Below are 14,610 nucleotides of genomic sequence, written 5' to 3' on the forward strand. Positions count from 1 at the left end.
AAGAAGTTGTTTAAGAGTGAGAAGTGGTGGAAAGGGAAGAGGAAGGGTATAACTGAGAGGAAGAGGAACAGTGGAAGAGGTAGAAAGAGATGAGGGGAGAGGAAAAGAGGTTATAGGAAGAGGAGATAGAGCAAGAAGAGCTGAGGTTGTAAGAGGAGAAGAGGGAGGAGTAGAGGGAGAAGAGATGGGTGGGCAACAGTATCATGGAAAGAGCAAGAGAAGAAAATATAAGAAGACATGGATAGAGAGAAAGGGGAGAGCATGGTGTAAGAAGAAGGAGGAGAGGTAAAAGGATAAAGGTTTCAAATGAAATCAAAGCCACCCAAATTGACCATGTCATAAATGATAATAATTCCTTGAAAGAAGGTGGACAGAGAGTTCAGCCCATTGAGTCCAATAGAAATGTTGTGCCTCAGTCAAACATCACTATGTGTGCTGCAATGTTGCTGTCTTGGGGCCATACAACACAGAAAGGTGGTGAAATTTCTTCACCATTGAACTCCCTCAATGAAAACCACTTTCCGCTGGGTGACTAGGAGCAAATGGAGTGAATTTTTGTAGTTGTTTGGGACAATGTTCACTTTCATCATTGAGCACTGGTGCAAGAATGGTTTGAGCATCACCCACATTTCAGTATGGTGTTCCATCCACAATATTCTCCTTTCCTGAATCCAGCTGAGGAGTTCTTCTCCTCTTGGAGATGGAAAGTATACGATTGCAACCCTTACAATTAAGTAAGTCTTCTTCAAGCGATGGAAGGGGCCTGTGGAGAAAATGACACATAAGGATGGATACAACATTTTTCCAAGATGCATGACTCATGAATATATATGCTGTGACCAGATGTAAATGAGAGGCAATATCAATAAAGTTCATTAATTCACTGACTGCAGAACATTTGTTTGTTTATGGTTGAAAACTTGCTGTTGGCTACAACTAACTTGTCATTAAAGAACTTTGAAGAATAAGATTAAAGAACACAAAAAAACATGTATTTTCATTATGTATTTGTGTTTCTACAGCTGAATTTGTTATGAAATGATAGTATTTGATATTTGATGATAGTATTTATTTTCGATAAATGCTTTACTAAAATGCAGTGCTTCATTATGCAGTGAATATTGAACATAAAAGTGTGCTTAGTTTGCTGTGTTAATTGTTTTGAGAGCAACTACATTCATTTGGAGAAATGTGTCAAATCGATTGAGAAAAACTGTAATGGTAAATAAAAACAAAGTGACAGGATATAGTTAGTTAGACGGAACTATGTTTGTACAGCGGATGTAATCTACCCGAGCGAATCTAACTGTAACACACAGGCGACTGTCAAGAGTAGGAAGTACATCTTTTTCACTGGTCTCAGCCCTGATTTCCTCATGAGATTGCAAATTAAGCACCTTGTTTCAGTTGTCATGCTGTAGAAGGTAAGCACCAATGGCTGAACACCACTTGTGATAGTTGTCGCTTTCGAAACGGTCGGATTAATGCTGCAGCTAACTGGCTAGCATGTAAGTAATAGGCTAATTTGTCTGACCATCGTCACTCTCTCCAAGGAAAATTGGATGCTTTTGGTTCCTTTTTTGTTTATTTGCCTCCGTAATGAAATGCATGTTCCTAGCAATTAACGTCCTTGTCAGCAGCAGTTTATTTGAAAAGTAGAAAATAAAAAGGCAGTTTATTCGCTTTCAAAACAATCTTAAACTAATTAAGTATGTTACATAATTTAAAACAATAAAATTAAACTCAGGTTTGGTCCAAGGTACATGTAAAGAGTAACATGTTCTAAAAGTATTATTGTAAGAAAAAGGCTAATTTGTAATTTGTTAATTAAAGTGAGACGCTTTTGTTATGTTATGAAAATCATGTTCCTAGCGGTATAGGTCATATATTTGAAATGTAAAAAAGCAGTTTATTCACAACTTATTTGCTTTTCAAACAATCTAGATAAATTATATTACATAAGCTTTAAAAAATTAAACTAATAATATATTACATGTCTGAAAAATATTGCAAAGTATTGCCATGAACATACATTGTCCTCATGTATGATATGTTCCTTTGGAGGTGAAATAAAGTTTATTCTGTTTACAGATCAAAGGCATGCACTCCAAAGTCAATGAAAAAAGAGGGAACCGTAGACTCAGACCACACTAATGCTGATGATCAGGTAATTTCATCAATGATACTGACTTTAGAGTCTAAATATGAATTATATTAGATCAGACATCAGGAGTGGTAATGATCTGCTTTCTATTTCTGCCATATATCATCTTCTCATAAGCCCAAGAATGGCATCTGGAATGCAAGAGAAACAGTACACACCATCTTTGCTCAGTTTTTTCATCTATAACCCTAAGTTTGGACCACGTGAGGGGGAGGTAACTTGTCTAAATAATATTGTTTTTGCATGGTATTGTTTTATTCTCCATAATTAGGCTGAAATGGCATCTGAGACCAATGTGTAGTGTTCTCAGCTCTGTGTAACGCATTTGAAATTGTTTTGAATGTTTAAATCCATTATGTTACAAATCATTAAAAATGACCACAGCAAATTTTTACAAAATTCATTCAGGCTTGGTAATAATGTGAAAAGTGATCAAATGCAGGTAAAGGTCATGTTTTGTTATTGTATGTTAATCATACGTTTATAGAGCTGTTATTGTGCATTGTAGGAGGAAAAGAAAATATTGTTTTACCACCCCATCGAAATAGAGAAGAACGAAAAGATTCGCAATGTTGGACTCTGTGAGGCCATCGTTCAGTTCACCAGGTTAGCACTTTACTAATGATGGCAAGAACAGTGTTGAACAACTTTTATTAAACAAAAAACCGACATAACCAACAGAGATTTTCTTATTTACAGAACCTTCTGTCCAACCAAACCAGCCAAATCCCTTCACACTCAGAAGAACAGACAGTTTTTCCATGAGCCGGAGGAAAATTACTGGATGGTCATGGTACATCTATCAGTGATGTTTTGTAGAGATTTAGTTTCACTAGCCAAACAAAAGAAGACTTAGAATAAAATCAAACTAGCCTGACACAGTGCTGCTGAAGTATGTATTAAGCACCTTTTGAATTCCTCTGTCAAGGTTGTACGAAATCCAATGGTTGAAAAACCCAACAAAGATGGTAAACCACCCACTGTAGAATACCAAGAGGAAGAGATTATTGTAAGTAATATGTGGAATGTTAGTTGAAAATTTTTAAAAGATTAATGTTCAGGCTGGGGTCAGTAAGATTTTTTTTTTTTTTTTTACATAAATGAATCATTTTATTCAGAAATGACTCATACAACTGCTCAAAAGTGACAGTAAAACCTTTACATTGTTAAAAAAAATATTGCAAATAAATGCTGTTGTATTTTCTATTAATCAAAAAAAAAAAAAAATGTATCATGGTTTCCACAAATATTTTAATCAGCATTTTAATATGTTTCTTGAGCATCATATAAGCATATTAGAAGCATATTAGAAAGAGTAATGGCTGCTGAAAATTCAGCATAGCAATCACATAAATATAAATAACATTTTAAAAATATATTAAAATATAAAACAGTGTTAAAAAAAAATAATAATAATAATTTTGGCTGCTGTGGTTGCCAGAATAATTTTGTAAAAAATACAGAAAAACTCTAAACACATTTAAAGAACAAACTGTACATTTTACATTATAAAACTGTAATTTTCAAGCAAGAAAACTTGAATGTAAACCAATAAATTCAACAATGCACACTATTTCTATAATCTGTTTTATGCCTTTTAACATATACTGACAACCACCATAATAATGCAGGTGGTAAAAAGAGAAAGCCACATGAAGAGTTTATCACAAGTAGCTTTTCAACGAGCTGAAGTATATACTAATATAAAGAAGGTGCAAAGAGTCATTCATGCAAACGCAAAACACCATCATGGTAACACTTACATAATGCAATAAACATTCATTAAACAGAAGATGTAACATAATACCCTAATATACATAACTGATAACAAAAACTATTAAGAAACATGATTATTTAAACAAAATACTTTCAAATGTGAAGTGTCACACAGGGAATTGTGGGAATATCAGTTTACAGTTTTTGACTGTAAATTATACATTGATTTTGTCTTTTTTACTAAAATTGTAAAATTTCTAGCATTTTACTGTGAAAATTAAATAAAATGTCTGATAAGAGCTTTTACAGTTTTTCCAATATTTTACCGTTAAAATCACATTAATTTTTTACAGTGAACAGTAATAATATATTTCACAGTATTATTAGTCAAATGAATGCAGCATTGCTGAGTTTAAAAGATTTCTTTTCGAAAACATTTAAACAATCATACTGACCCTAAACTTTTGGTTGTTACTGTAAAATTTGTTGTAGTGTAGACTGAGTTTTTCCCCATCTTTGTGTTCTAGGATTCAGTTTATGGGTCTGTATTACAACAGTGCTACAGCATGTATAAGGTAAACGCTGTTTAATCTATTATTTACTTATTATTTATATTGCTTTCTCCTTAAAGTAAAGGGCTGATGTTTTTTTGTTGTTGATCTTTAGCTCTTCAATGGCACATTCAGCAGGGCATTTGAGGCTGGTGGAGTGGAACTGCTTACCCAAAAGCTTGAAAAGTTCTTTTACAGGGTAAATAAAGTATTAATTAAGAGAACTCAATCCTTCAATCAGATAAAAGGTAGACGGTGTATACCTTTGGTCTGTGCTGTGCATGCATATGTATGTCTTAAAAGGGACAACATCAATTTTAGGCTTTGAATATCGTTTTCTCTAGTTTCTTTATAGTCATACTGTTGTCCTGCCATGTGAGCTTGTTTGCCAGACATCTCAAGGACATCAATGATCATTTGACTTTGAAAATTAAATTTCTGCAGATAAGCAAAGAGAAAATCTGCAGTAGTTCAACATTTTGGATTTTATATCTGGTGTCAGATTCAGCATATATTTGCAAATAGATAATGTGAGCCATATGATATATATATGAACAGGAGGCCCAACGATCTCACTTGTCCATGCTTGTCTTATTGGTTCTTCGGTTCAGATTTCCTTGCTGAGGGCATCATGCTTACTCACCTGTCTAAATAATTCAGCTTGGGTCAAGGGAAACCCTCCGCGTCACCCCCTCCCTAACCCAGGCTGTGCCCTGAAGCTCTCAGTGAAAGTGCAATTTGTGCCGTAGGTTAAATGTCACTGACTGCTGTGCAAAGTCACACCAGAGCTGCATCTCAGCACGTCAAGTTGTCAGATTACGTTACGTCAGCCTCATCAAGGACGCTTTGGTAATTTCATCTATGTTTGCGGTCATAGTGTTGTTGTACAGTTTCTTCTGGGATTTCTTGAGAAGCAGAACTTCAGACCTGATACTGTACTGTACTTATCTACACTGTATATACTTTTTTTTTTTTTTTTTTTTCATCTGGTAATTATGGAATTACACATTACAAAGTAATTGGCGTCTAGAGAAGGATATTGAAAATTGTTCCAAATATTGAATATTCAGTCTTATTTCGTATAGAATATTTATTCAATATTTAATTTTCTCTCTCTCTCTCTCTTCTCTTCTATACAAAATATATATATATATATATATATATATATATATATATATATATATATATATATATATATATATATATTATTTATTTATTTATTTATTTATTTATTTTATTTTTTTAAAAATGCAAATTGTGGTTGTCTCTGTCTTAGTACCTGCAGACGCTTCATCTCCAGTCATGTGACCTGCTGGATGTGTTCGGAGGAATCAGCTTTTTCCCTCTGGACAAGATGACCTACCTAAAGATCCAATCTTTTGTCAATAGAATAGAAGAGAGCCTGAGTCTGGTCAAATACACTGCCTTCCTCTACAATGATCAGCTGATCTGGTGAATTTCAATCTATACACCCCTCACAGTTGTTTTTAAGTGCCCCTATTATGCTTTTTCAAATATTACCTTTCATGGTTTGTGAATGTAAAATTTCTTAAAAGTTTTAAAGATCAACGTGCATAACAAATAAAATTATTGTCTCCTGAAAGAAAGAATCGATTCTGAACCGCTGAAACGAGTCGTCAGCAATCCCAGTCTCGCCTCCTGTTACATACCTACTTCACAATGTAACAAATTTGCATAATGGCAGTCTATGGATTTCATTGGCTGCCCACGTACGTCGTCTACTTCGACACGCCCTCAAACACTGCAGTTGTAGCTGAAGCCTGGAAGTATTTGGTTCGTGTTGTCGCATGTAGAGAAGAGTTTTCAGCAGTGTGAATCCACTTTTCATGCACTTCAAAAGAATGAGGACGTGCATTAGATTAGATATGGAAAAAAACAATACCATCATTCGTATCGCTGCGTATCAAGCACTGAGGAATCCACAGCCGACACACACTGTAAGAGGTAGACCAATCACAACAAACTGGGCCGTCTGACCAATCAGCAGAGTAGGCTTTCAGAAAGGAGGGGTTTAGGGAGACAGAAATTAGGTGATGTAAAATGTATATTATGAGAAAATTAAAGTGTTTTAATGTAAATCTATTGTAGGAGACTGACACCAAATTAGGAACCTTTATAATAGCATAATAGGGGCACTTTAAAGGGATATTTCACCCAAATATGAGACTTCTGAAATCTTATGTCATTCCAAACCTGTATGACTTTATTTCTTCTGAGAAATTCAAAAGTTATTTAGCAGAATGTTCATGCTGCTCTTTTCCATAAATTAAAGGTCCCGTTTTTCGTGGTTTTTTGAAGCTTTGATTTCGTTTATAGTGTGCAATATAACATGTGTTCATGTTTCGTGTGTAAAAAAACACAGTATTTTTCACATAATTTACTTATCTGTATACCACTGTTTCCACTGTCATAAAAACGGGCTGATGACTTCCTTGTTCTATGAAGAAATACGTAACGAGTTCTGATTGTGCCAGCGGTTCCTGTGTTGTGATTCGACAGCAGCTTAGCGCTCCTTGCCCGGAAAGGTCCCGCCTCTTACCATAACGTGTGCTGCACATAGTTTTACATGTGGATTATTGTGGTGTTGTGCCGAATGAACACAAAAGACAATAATTCCCGAGAGACTGAACTCTTTAATCTCCACAAGCAGCGACAGAAAATGTACAACGTTAGCACACACTCAGAAGAGTACCTCATACGGAAAACAGCCATATACATAAACATAGTCCCCTCTTGTGGCCATTATGTGCACTGCAGTCCAACATTAACTATTGCAGTAAGGATACCACAATTATAATTTTCTGGAACCGAGTTAAACATAAATTGTAACCATTGATCTCTAAGTACAGTGTCCCTGGGAAGGCCAAACAAAGGTGATTGGACTGCGGGATGAAAATAACACCGTTTCCACGACATGACGACAAAGACACTCTACAAACGCAACTCTTGCTCTTCTCCGTGGGAGCGCAACAAGACCAAGCCCCCTTTTTTGTGTATTTTTGTGGGCGGAGGTTAGTCAAAAAAACTGTTTTAGTGACGTCATTAAAGAAGGAAGTAGAGGGATGTAGTCCAAACTGGCCGTTCGATGTAGGCGACTTCTGTTAAACAAAATATCTCGCTTGGCATTGAACTTTGAGCTTTAAAATTTTACAGATTTTATTTATACTCTAACAGCAACATTACACAGTAACTAAAGTTTGAAACATGGGATCACGAAGAACGGGACCTTTAAAAGTGAATCAGCCCCTTATCATGTCAAGCATGACAAAAAGAGTCATATTTGAATATGTCTATATTACATAGCTACCTTTTTAAATATTTTTTTTTTATTATTGAAAGTAATTACTAATGTGTTGAATTAAGATTTTGAAGCATTTTTCCCTGAAACCTTTATAAACTTCAGTCCTACTGCAAATGAGTGACATGAATGAGGGTTTACCTTAAATAACTGAGTGCCACAGAGGACATGAAGTCTGAGAAATGAGACTGCAGGGACATCCAAAGCGACACAGCCAAATCTTCTTAATCACGATCTGTCTGGCACAGGGATCCAGATAGACTTAAAATATGACTTTTAATCCTCTTTGTTAAATTCACATCATGACTTTCATATCTTGTTTTTAAAAACTGCTTTCACAGAAGTGCCTGTTTTTATGCCTGTTAAATGCTGTTTGTCTTACCAGTTTAACATATATAACATATTACCAACCATCACATTTTGTAAGGCACAAGACATTTAAACAGAATTGTCATTATTTCTTATGTTTGAATGAGCATGTTTGTCTGAGTTTTAGTCTGTGCTGTATTTTGTAGGAGTGGTCTAGAGCAGGACGACATGCGCATTCTGTACAAGTACCTGACGACCTCACTGTTCCCACGGCACACTGAACCTGAGGTGAGACATAGCCTGAGCATCTGTACATAAAAAAATCTGTAAGCCCTAGACAAATAAGCTCTGATAGAAAGGCTATTTTAGTTTCCCTTTTTACCCGACAAGTCTAAAACTGTTTATACAATAGACACTAGGGGCCGGGCCCCCATTAAAATCAAAACTTTTTAAAGCATTTTAATCCCCTGTCTATCAAGTAATTTTATTCACAAATATATTGTGTGAATTGTTATACACTACCATTCAAAAGTTGAAGCTCAACATCTTTTTGGCTTGAAAGAAGTCTATTATGCTCACCAAGCCTGCATTTATTTAATCAATGTAAAAACGCAATTGCAATTTTATATTAATTAATTTTATATTTATATAGTTTTCTATTTAAATCATATATTTTAAAATGTAATTCCTTTTGTCACATGATCCTTCAGAAATCACTCAAATTTGCTGATTTGGTGCTTTTCTGTTGAATATATATATATATATATATATATATATTTATATATATATATATATATATATATATATATATATATATATATATATATATATATATATATATATATATATATAATGGGATACAATCATTTTGAGTTTAGATACAATGTAACTGATGTCATGCTGTAATCATCCACTGTGCGATTTTTGGAATGTGCTTAAGTCATGTGCCATCTAAAGCTGTGTTAACTAAAGATCGTGTGTGTGTGTTTGTTTGTGTCTGTGTGCAAACATTCGGCAGCTTGCAGGAAGAGACTCTCCACTCAGGCCAGAGGTGGCTGGGAATCTGTTGCACTATGGGAGGCAAGTATCCAAATATTTCAGGGCTGGAACAGCAGGCACTTGGCCTTCTGCCTGTCTGCTTGGGCTCCATGCTTTGGGGACACAAGCAGCCAAGCGCAGCACTAAGACAACACAGATCAACCAACACTGCCAAATATCAGATTGCACAAGGGTAATTTAATTGCTTTGGTGGCAAAGAGAAAACAATGAGCCTAACAGACTTCACAAAAGCCCGTCTGATTGTTTAACAAGTGGATGATGGCACAGTGGGGTCGTGTTCGACTGATAGCAGTAAGATTTATATATTATTCTCCTAAGATCGGTCAAGGAGTGACTGATGAATAATTTTCAGTTTCTTTGTTGGTGTGTCTATAGTGGGTAATGAAAGCGTATTCTTCAGAGGGTCGGCTGTGAATCATGAGGCTCGGGAAGTTGACAGGACAGTGTAGATGGTAGCAAACTGTAAGAACAGAGAACTGTGACTTGGCATTATTCAGAGGCCATGGAGACAATCACAGATTTTTCATCATTTGAAAGAGAGATATTTGTGGATTGAGGTCATGTGACTGTTTGTATTGAATATCGAAATGTTCAGAGTTGTACTGATATCTTCTGTTATGAAAACAGGTTTTTAACAGGACCAGGAAATCTTAAAGATCCAGATGCAAAATTCAGATTTCCTAGGATATTTGTAAACACAGAGGACAGTTATGAGGAGCTACATTTGATTGTCTACAAGGTGAGAGAAACTAACTTAACTCAGTTATTCTTTATGCATTTTAAAGGGTTAGTTCACTCAAAAATGAAATTTCTGTCATTTATTACTCACCCTCATGTGGTTCCAAACCCGTAAGACCTTTGTTCATCTTCGGAACACAAATTAAGATATTTTTGATGAAATCAGATTTTTTATCTTCCATAGAAAGCAACGAAATTACCACATTCAAGGTCCAGAAAAGTAGTAAAGACATAAAATAGTCGATGTAACTGCAGTGGTTCAATCTTAATGTTGCAAAGTGACGAGAATACTTTTTGTGTGCAAAAACAAAACAAAAATGATGACTCTATTTAATAATTTCCTCTCTACCCTGTCATTCTCCTATGCAGTTTACGTTTAAGACACATTGCAGAGCTTCCGTGTTCTACGTCCAAACGCCGACTCTGTATTGGCCGGCTCCTGCGTCAGCATCACACTCATGCATCTTGGTGCTCCCATGAACAGGCATCGGCCAATACTGAGCCAGCGTTCGGATGTAAACACAGAATCACTGCACTGCGTCAACTGCGTAGGAGACTGACAGGATAGAGAAGAAATTGTTGAATAAAGTTATTTTTATTTTGTTTTTATGCACAAAAAGTATTCTCGTCGCTTCATAACATTTAGGTTGAACCACTGTAGTCACATGGACTATTTTAACAATGTTTTTACTACTTCTCTGGACCTTGAATATGGTAATTTCGTTGCTTTCTGTGGGAGATAAATAACCTCTCGGATTTCATCAAAAATACCTTAATTTGTGTTCTGAAGATGAACGAAGGTCTTACGAGTTTGGAATGACATGAAGGTGAGTAATTAATGACAGAATTTTCATCTTTGGGTGAATTAACCCTTTAAAGGTGCCCTAGAATCAAAATTTGAATTTACCTTGGCATAGTTAAATAACAAGAGTTCAGTACATGGAAAAGACATACATTGAGTTTCAAACCCCACTGCTTCCTCCTCCTTATGTAAATCTCATTTGTTTAAAGACTTCCGGAAAACACGCGGATCTCAACATAACACTGACTGTTACGTAACAGTCGGGATCATTAATATGTATGACCCCAATATTTGCATATATTTGCCAGCCCATGTTCAAGGCATTAGACAAGGAAAGGCAGTATTAACGTCTAGATCTGTGCACAGACAAGGTAAGCCAGCAAGAACATCAGCTAAAAATGGCAGATGGAGCAACAATAACTGACATGATCCATGATAGCATGATATTTTTAGTGATATTTGTAAATTGTCTTTCTAAATGTTTCATTAGCATGTTGCTAATGTACTATTAAATGTGGTTAAAGTTACCATCGTTTCTTACTGTATTCACGGAGACAAGAGCCGTCGCTATTTTCATTTTTAAACACTTGCAGTCTGTATAATTCATAAACAACTTCATTCTTTATAAATCTCTCCAACAGTGTAGCATTAGCCGTTAGCCACAGAGCACAGCCTCAAACTCATTCAGAATCAAATGTAAACATCAAAATAAATACTTTACTCACATAATTCGAAGCATGCATACAGCATGCATGACGAACATCTTGTAAAGATCCATTTGAGGGTTATATTAGCTGTGTGAACTTTGTAAATGCACTGTAATATAGTCGACAGCTGGTGTGGCAGGGAGCAGGCGAATTAAAGGTGCGGCGCGCTGCCAAAATCAGTGTATAGTTAATGATGCCCCAAAATAAGCAGTTAAAAAAATTAATTTAAAAAAATCTATTGGGTATTTTGAGCTGAAACTTCACAGACACATTCAGGAGACACCTTAGACTTATATTACATCTTGTGAAAAAGCATTCTTGGGCACCTTTAATTAATAAAACTTAACGTGATATTGATTAATTACTTAACATCCATGTTTTTAATTATATATTTATTAATAAATTACCATTATTGTTATTTCTAAATATAAATAAAGATATATTTTTCATTATCTTTAATGAAAAAGAAGCAAGTTCATGTTTTACATGTTATTACATGTAACAAATGCTATATGCTATTTCTTATCTAGGCAATGAGTGCAGCTGTATGCTTCATGGTAAATGGTAAGAGTCTTTTTAAAGCTATTTTAACTAATTTTTGTACTTTTTTTGTTAACTTAGCATATTAGGAAATCAGTCAAATGTTAACTGTTCTCTCAAACTCTGCTTTCCTCTGTGTCCATAGCGGCAGTGGATTTGAATCGTGACTTCTGTGAGCAACTAGACAGCCTGGTTGGTCCTCAACTCACACTGCTGGCGTCTGACATATGTGAGCAGTACAACATCAACCGGAGGATATCAGGGTCAGTACTACTCCAGAACTTCACTTCGAACGCTGAATGAGGAAAATCCAATGTTAAGATTTGTATTATAAATAATAATAAAAAAAACTAAAAGTCATTAGGCATTAGAAGCCTTTGAACCACACACACACTCACCCTTTTTTCAGTGACATCGGTCAGGTAGCGGGGACATTTTATATGTTGTTTTAAAATATTGCTTGCAGAACTTTTAAACCATTAATATGCATGTTGAGCTGTCACTGCATCTCTTTCAATCTTCACTACTCGCACATCCATCAATCTTAAATGACTGGGTCATCCTGTGACCCAGGTAACCATTCAGAAATATGGACAAGGCTTTCACTCACAGGCATTCCACTGTATCATCTCTCTTCCAGTAGCAGTTACCGGAGCTTATCCATTAATCATATCTAAACAGTGTGTCCTTATTTTACCTGAGCCCTGCGTGGTATGCAGGATTGTTTTGTGTGGTACAATCCCTCATATCAGCTTACATGCCACTTATCACACTTTAAGGACACTTAACTGCTTTTATTCTTCCTTGCATGTTGCAATAGGAGTGAATACTGTAGCTCAACTTCAATCTTTTTTTCAAAATTGCTGTTGTAGGCCAGAGAAGGAACCTCAGTTTAAATTCATCTACTTCAACCACATGAATTTGGCTGAGAAAAGCACCATCCACATGCGCAAGACGGCCAGTGTGTCCCTCACCTCTGTCCATCCGGACCTCATGAAAATCCTCGGAGACATCAACTGCGATTTTGCACGGTAAGCAGTGCCATTGATTTTTTTTATTTTTCTTTGAAGAGGTATTTATTGAAGGCTTTGTATGTTTGAATTGCATTTTGTAAAAGTATTTTGAATAATGCCAGGTGGATACACTGCACGATTTTCAAAGTCAGATCGCTGTTCTTCTCACACTACACGACTGTCTGGGCTAACATTTAGTTGCTGTTGTGTGCACATTACATGATAGATCGGCGACAGGGTGTCACACATTACACAACGTTTCAATAGGAAGAGTTGCTGAAAACTCTGTCTGGTCTACAAACTACATTTCACAACCAAACATACAAGAAATGTTACAGGAAATAATGTAAAATCATGTGTGAGACAGGAGTTCTCGCACAAGACTGGATTTCTTCCTGTTAAAAATCGTTGGTGAGTGAAAATCAGGGCTAAAATCGTGCAGTGTACGAGGCATAAATAGATGTATAGGAAAAAAAATTAACACTGACAATTTTTCACTAGAAAATAAACATCAGTATTTGAGACATTGGGTCTCATTCACTAAGAATTGCATGGTTTATTCATGTTTGAATGCGCAAAAGAACTTCCGCCTAAACGTACAAACGTTATTGATGAATCATGATTTGTTTTTGAAAATGTTCATACACTGATATCACACAAATGTGTGCGTATGCACAGGTAGTGAATGAAACCCAGTGTCTGTGCATATTTTGTAGGGTGGATGAGGACGAGGAAATCATTGTTAAAGCGATGACCGATTACTGGGTTGTTGGAAAGAAGTCTGATCAGAGGGAGTTGTACGTCATTTTAAACCAGAAGAATGCCAACCTCATTGAAGTGAATGGTATGCTAAATTTATTGACCAAACAATGAAGTGATATAATGTTGGTGAAATTATTTAAATTCTACTGGTTAACATTTTATCACAGTTTATTTTTAAAGTTGATTTAAAAACCTTTCTTTTGATCTAAACTCTCACCGACCTTCTATTTGTGTTACAGAGGAAGTGAAAAGGCTGTGTGCAACACAATTCAATAATATTTTTTTCTTGGACTGAAGAGATATGATGGGCATGGACTACTTCACTACACTAAAACTGTCAACTGTTCAGGTTTTACTGACAGCATCAGTGTAATGCAATAATTGCATTGTAAAAATGATTTTTCACATCATGCAATTTTTTAGATTTTTATTTAATCTATACAAAAATGTGGTTGCTTCCTTGTAATTAATTATAAAATCTGAATTTTACTGTAATTACCTCTTTTCATTTGTTTGTATGTACATATTGTCATGTTTAAGCATCCATTAGCTATCCTCTCTTTTGTGTTTCATTCCCATTGTTCAGATTTGTTTTATCACTTACAGATACAATTAGGATGAAATTCAGGATATGAATCTGTCAAGCTGTTTTTTTTCTCTTATTTTAAATGTCATCATGTCATCAGTATCGAGGTTTAACATCCATTGCTTAAAAATAAATTTACAGTTTCATTAAATGTAGGTTGCTGTTCTTGTTCAAATACACATCACTGTTCAAATTGTTATAAGATCTAAGAATATTTGCTGTCACAGATTTCAAGTCTCTGACTGCCTCATGCTGACTAAGACAAGAGTTGTATGAAGTGTATCTAATCCAGATTTTCCTTGCATATTGAATTATTATTCCAGCTTTCATGTAGCCTTTAAGTG

At 35.4% G+C, this 14,610-nt stretch overlaps 1 protein-coding gene across 2 annotated transcripts; it reads left to right on the top strand.

Annotated features, from left to right (window-relative positions):
- The first annotated feature begins 1,286 nt into the window (after positions 1-1,286).
- On the top strand, positions 1,287-14,402 carry ccz1 (CCZ1 homolog, vacuolar protein trafficking and biogenesis associated). 2 transcript variants are annotated; one of them, XM_067369902.1, is made up of 17 exons: positions 1,287-1,424; positions 2,092-2,167; positions 2,282-2,378; positions 2,673-2,770; positions 2,864-2,957; positions 3,093-3,173; positions 4,408-4,455; positions 4,547-4,630; positions 5,708-5,883; positions 8,266-8,347; positions 9,078-9,139; positions 9,746-9,857; positions 11,896-11,929; positions 12,051-12,168; positions 12,778-12,936; positions 13,635-13,762; positions 13,920-14,402. In XM_067369902.1, exons 2-17 carry the CDS (start codon positions 2,154-2,156, stop codon positions 13,973-13,975), a joined length of 1,443 nt encoding a protein of 480 aa, XP_067226003.1. In that variant the 5' UTR covers positions 1,287-1,424; positions 2,092-2,153; the 3' UTR covers positions 13,976-14,402. The 2 variants fall into 2 exon arrangements, with proteins under 2 accessions (XP_067226003.1, XP_067226004.1); XM_067369903.1 differs by having other exon boundaries at positions 1,371-1,508.
- Positions 14,403-14,610: the final 208 nt, after the last annotated feature.

Source organism: Chanodichthys erythropterus, chromosome 19 (genome assembly GCF_024489055.1).
Source record: "Chanodichthys erythropterus isolate Z2021 chromosome 19, ASM2448905v1, whole genome shotgun sequence".
Taxonomy (NCBI): domain Eukaryota; kingdom Metazoa; phylum Chordata; class Actinopteri; order Cypriniformes; family Xenocyprididae; genus Chanodichthys; species Chanodichthys erythropterus.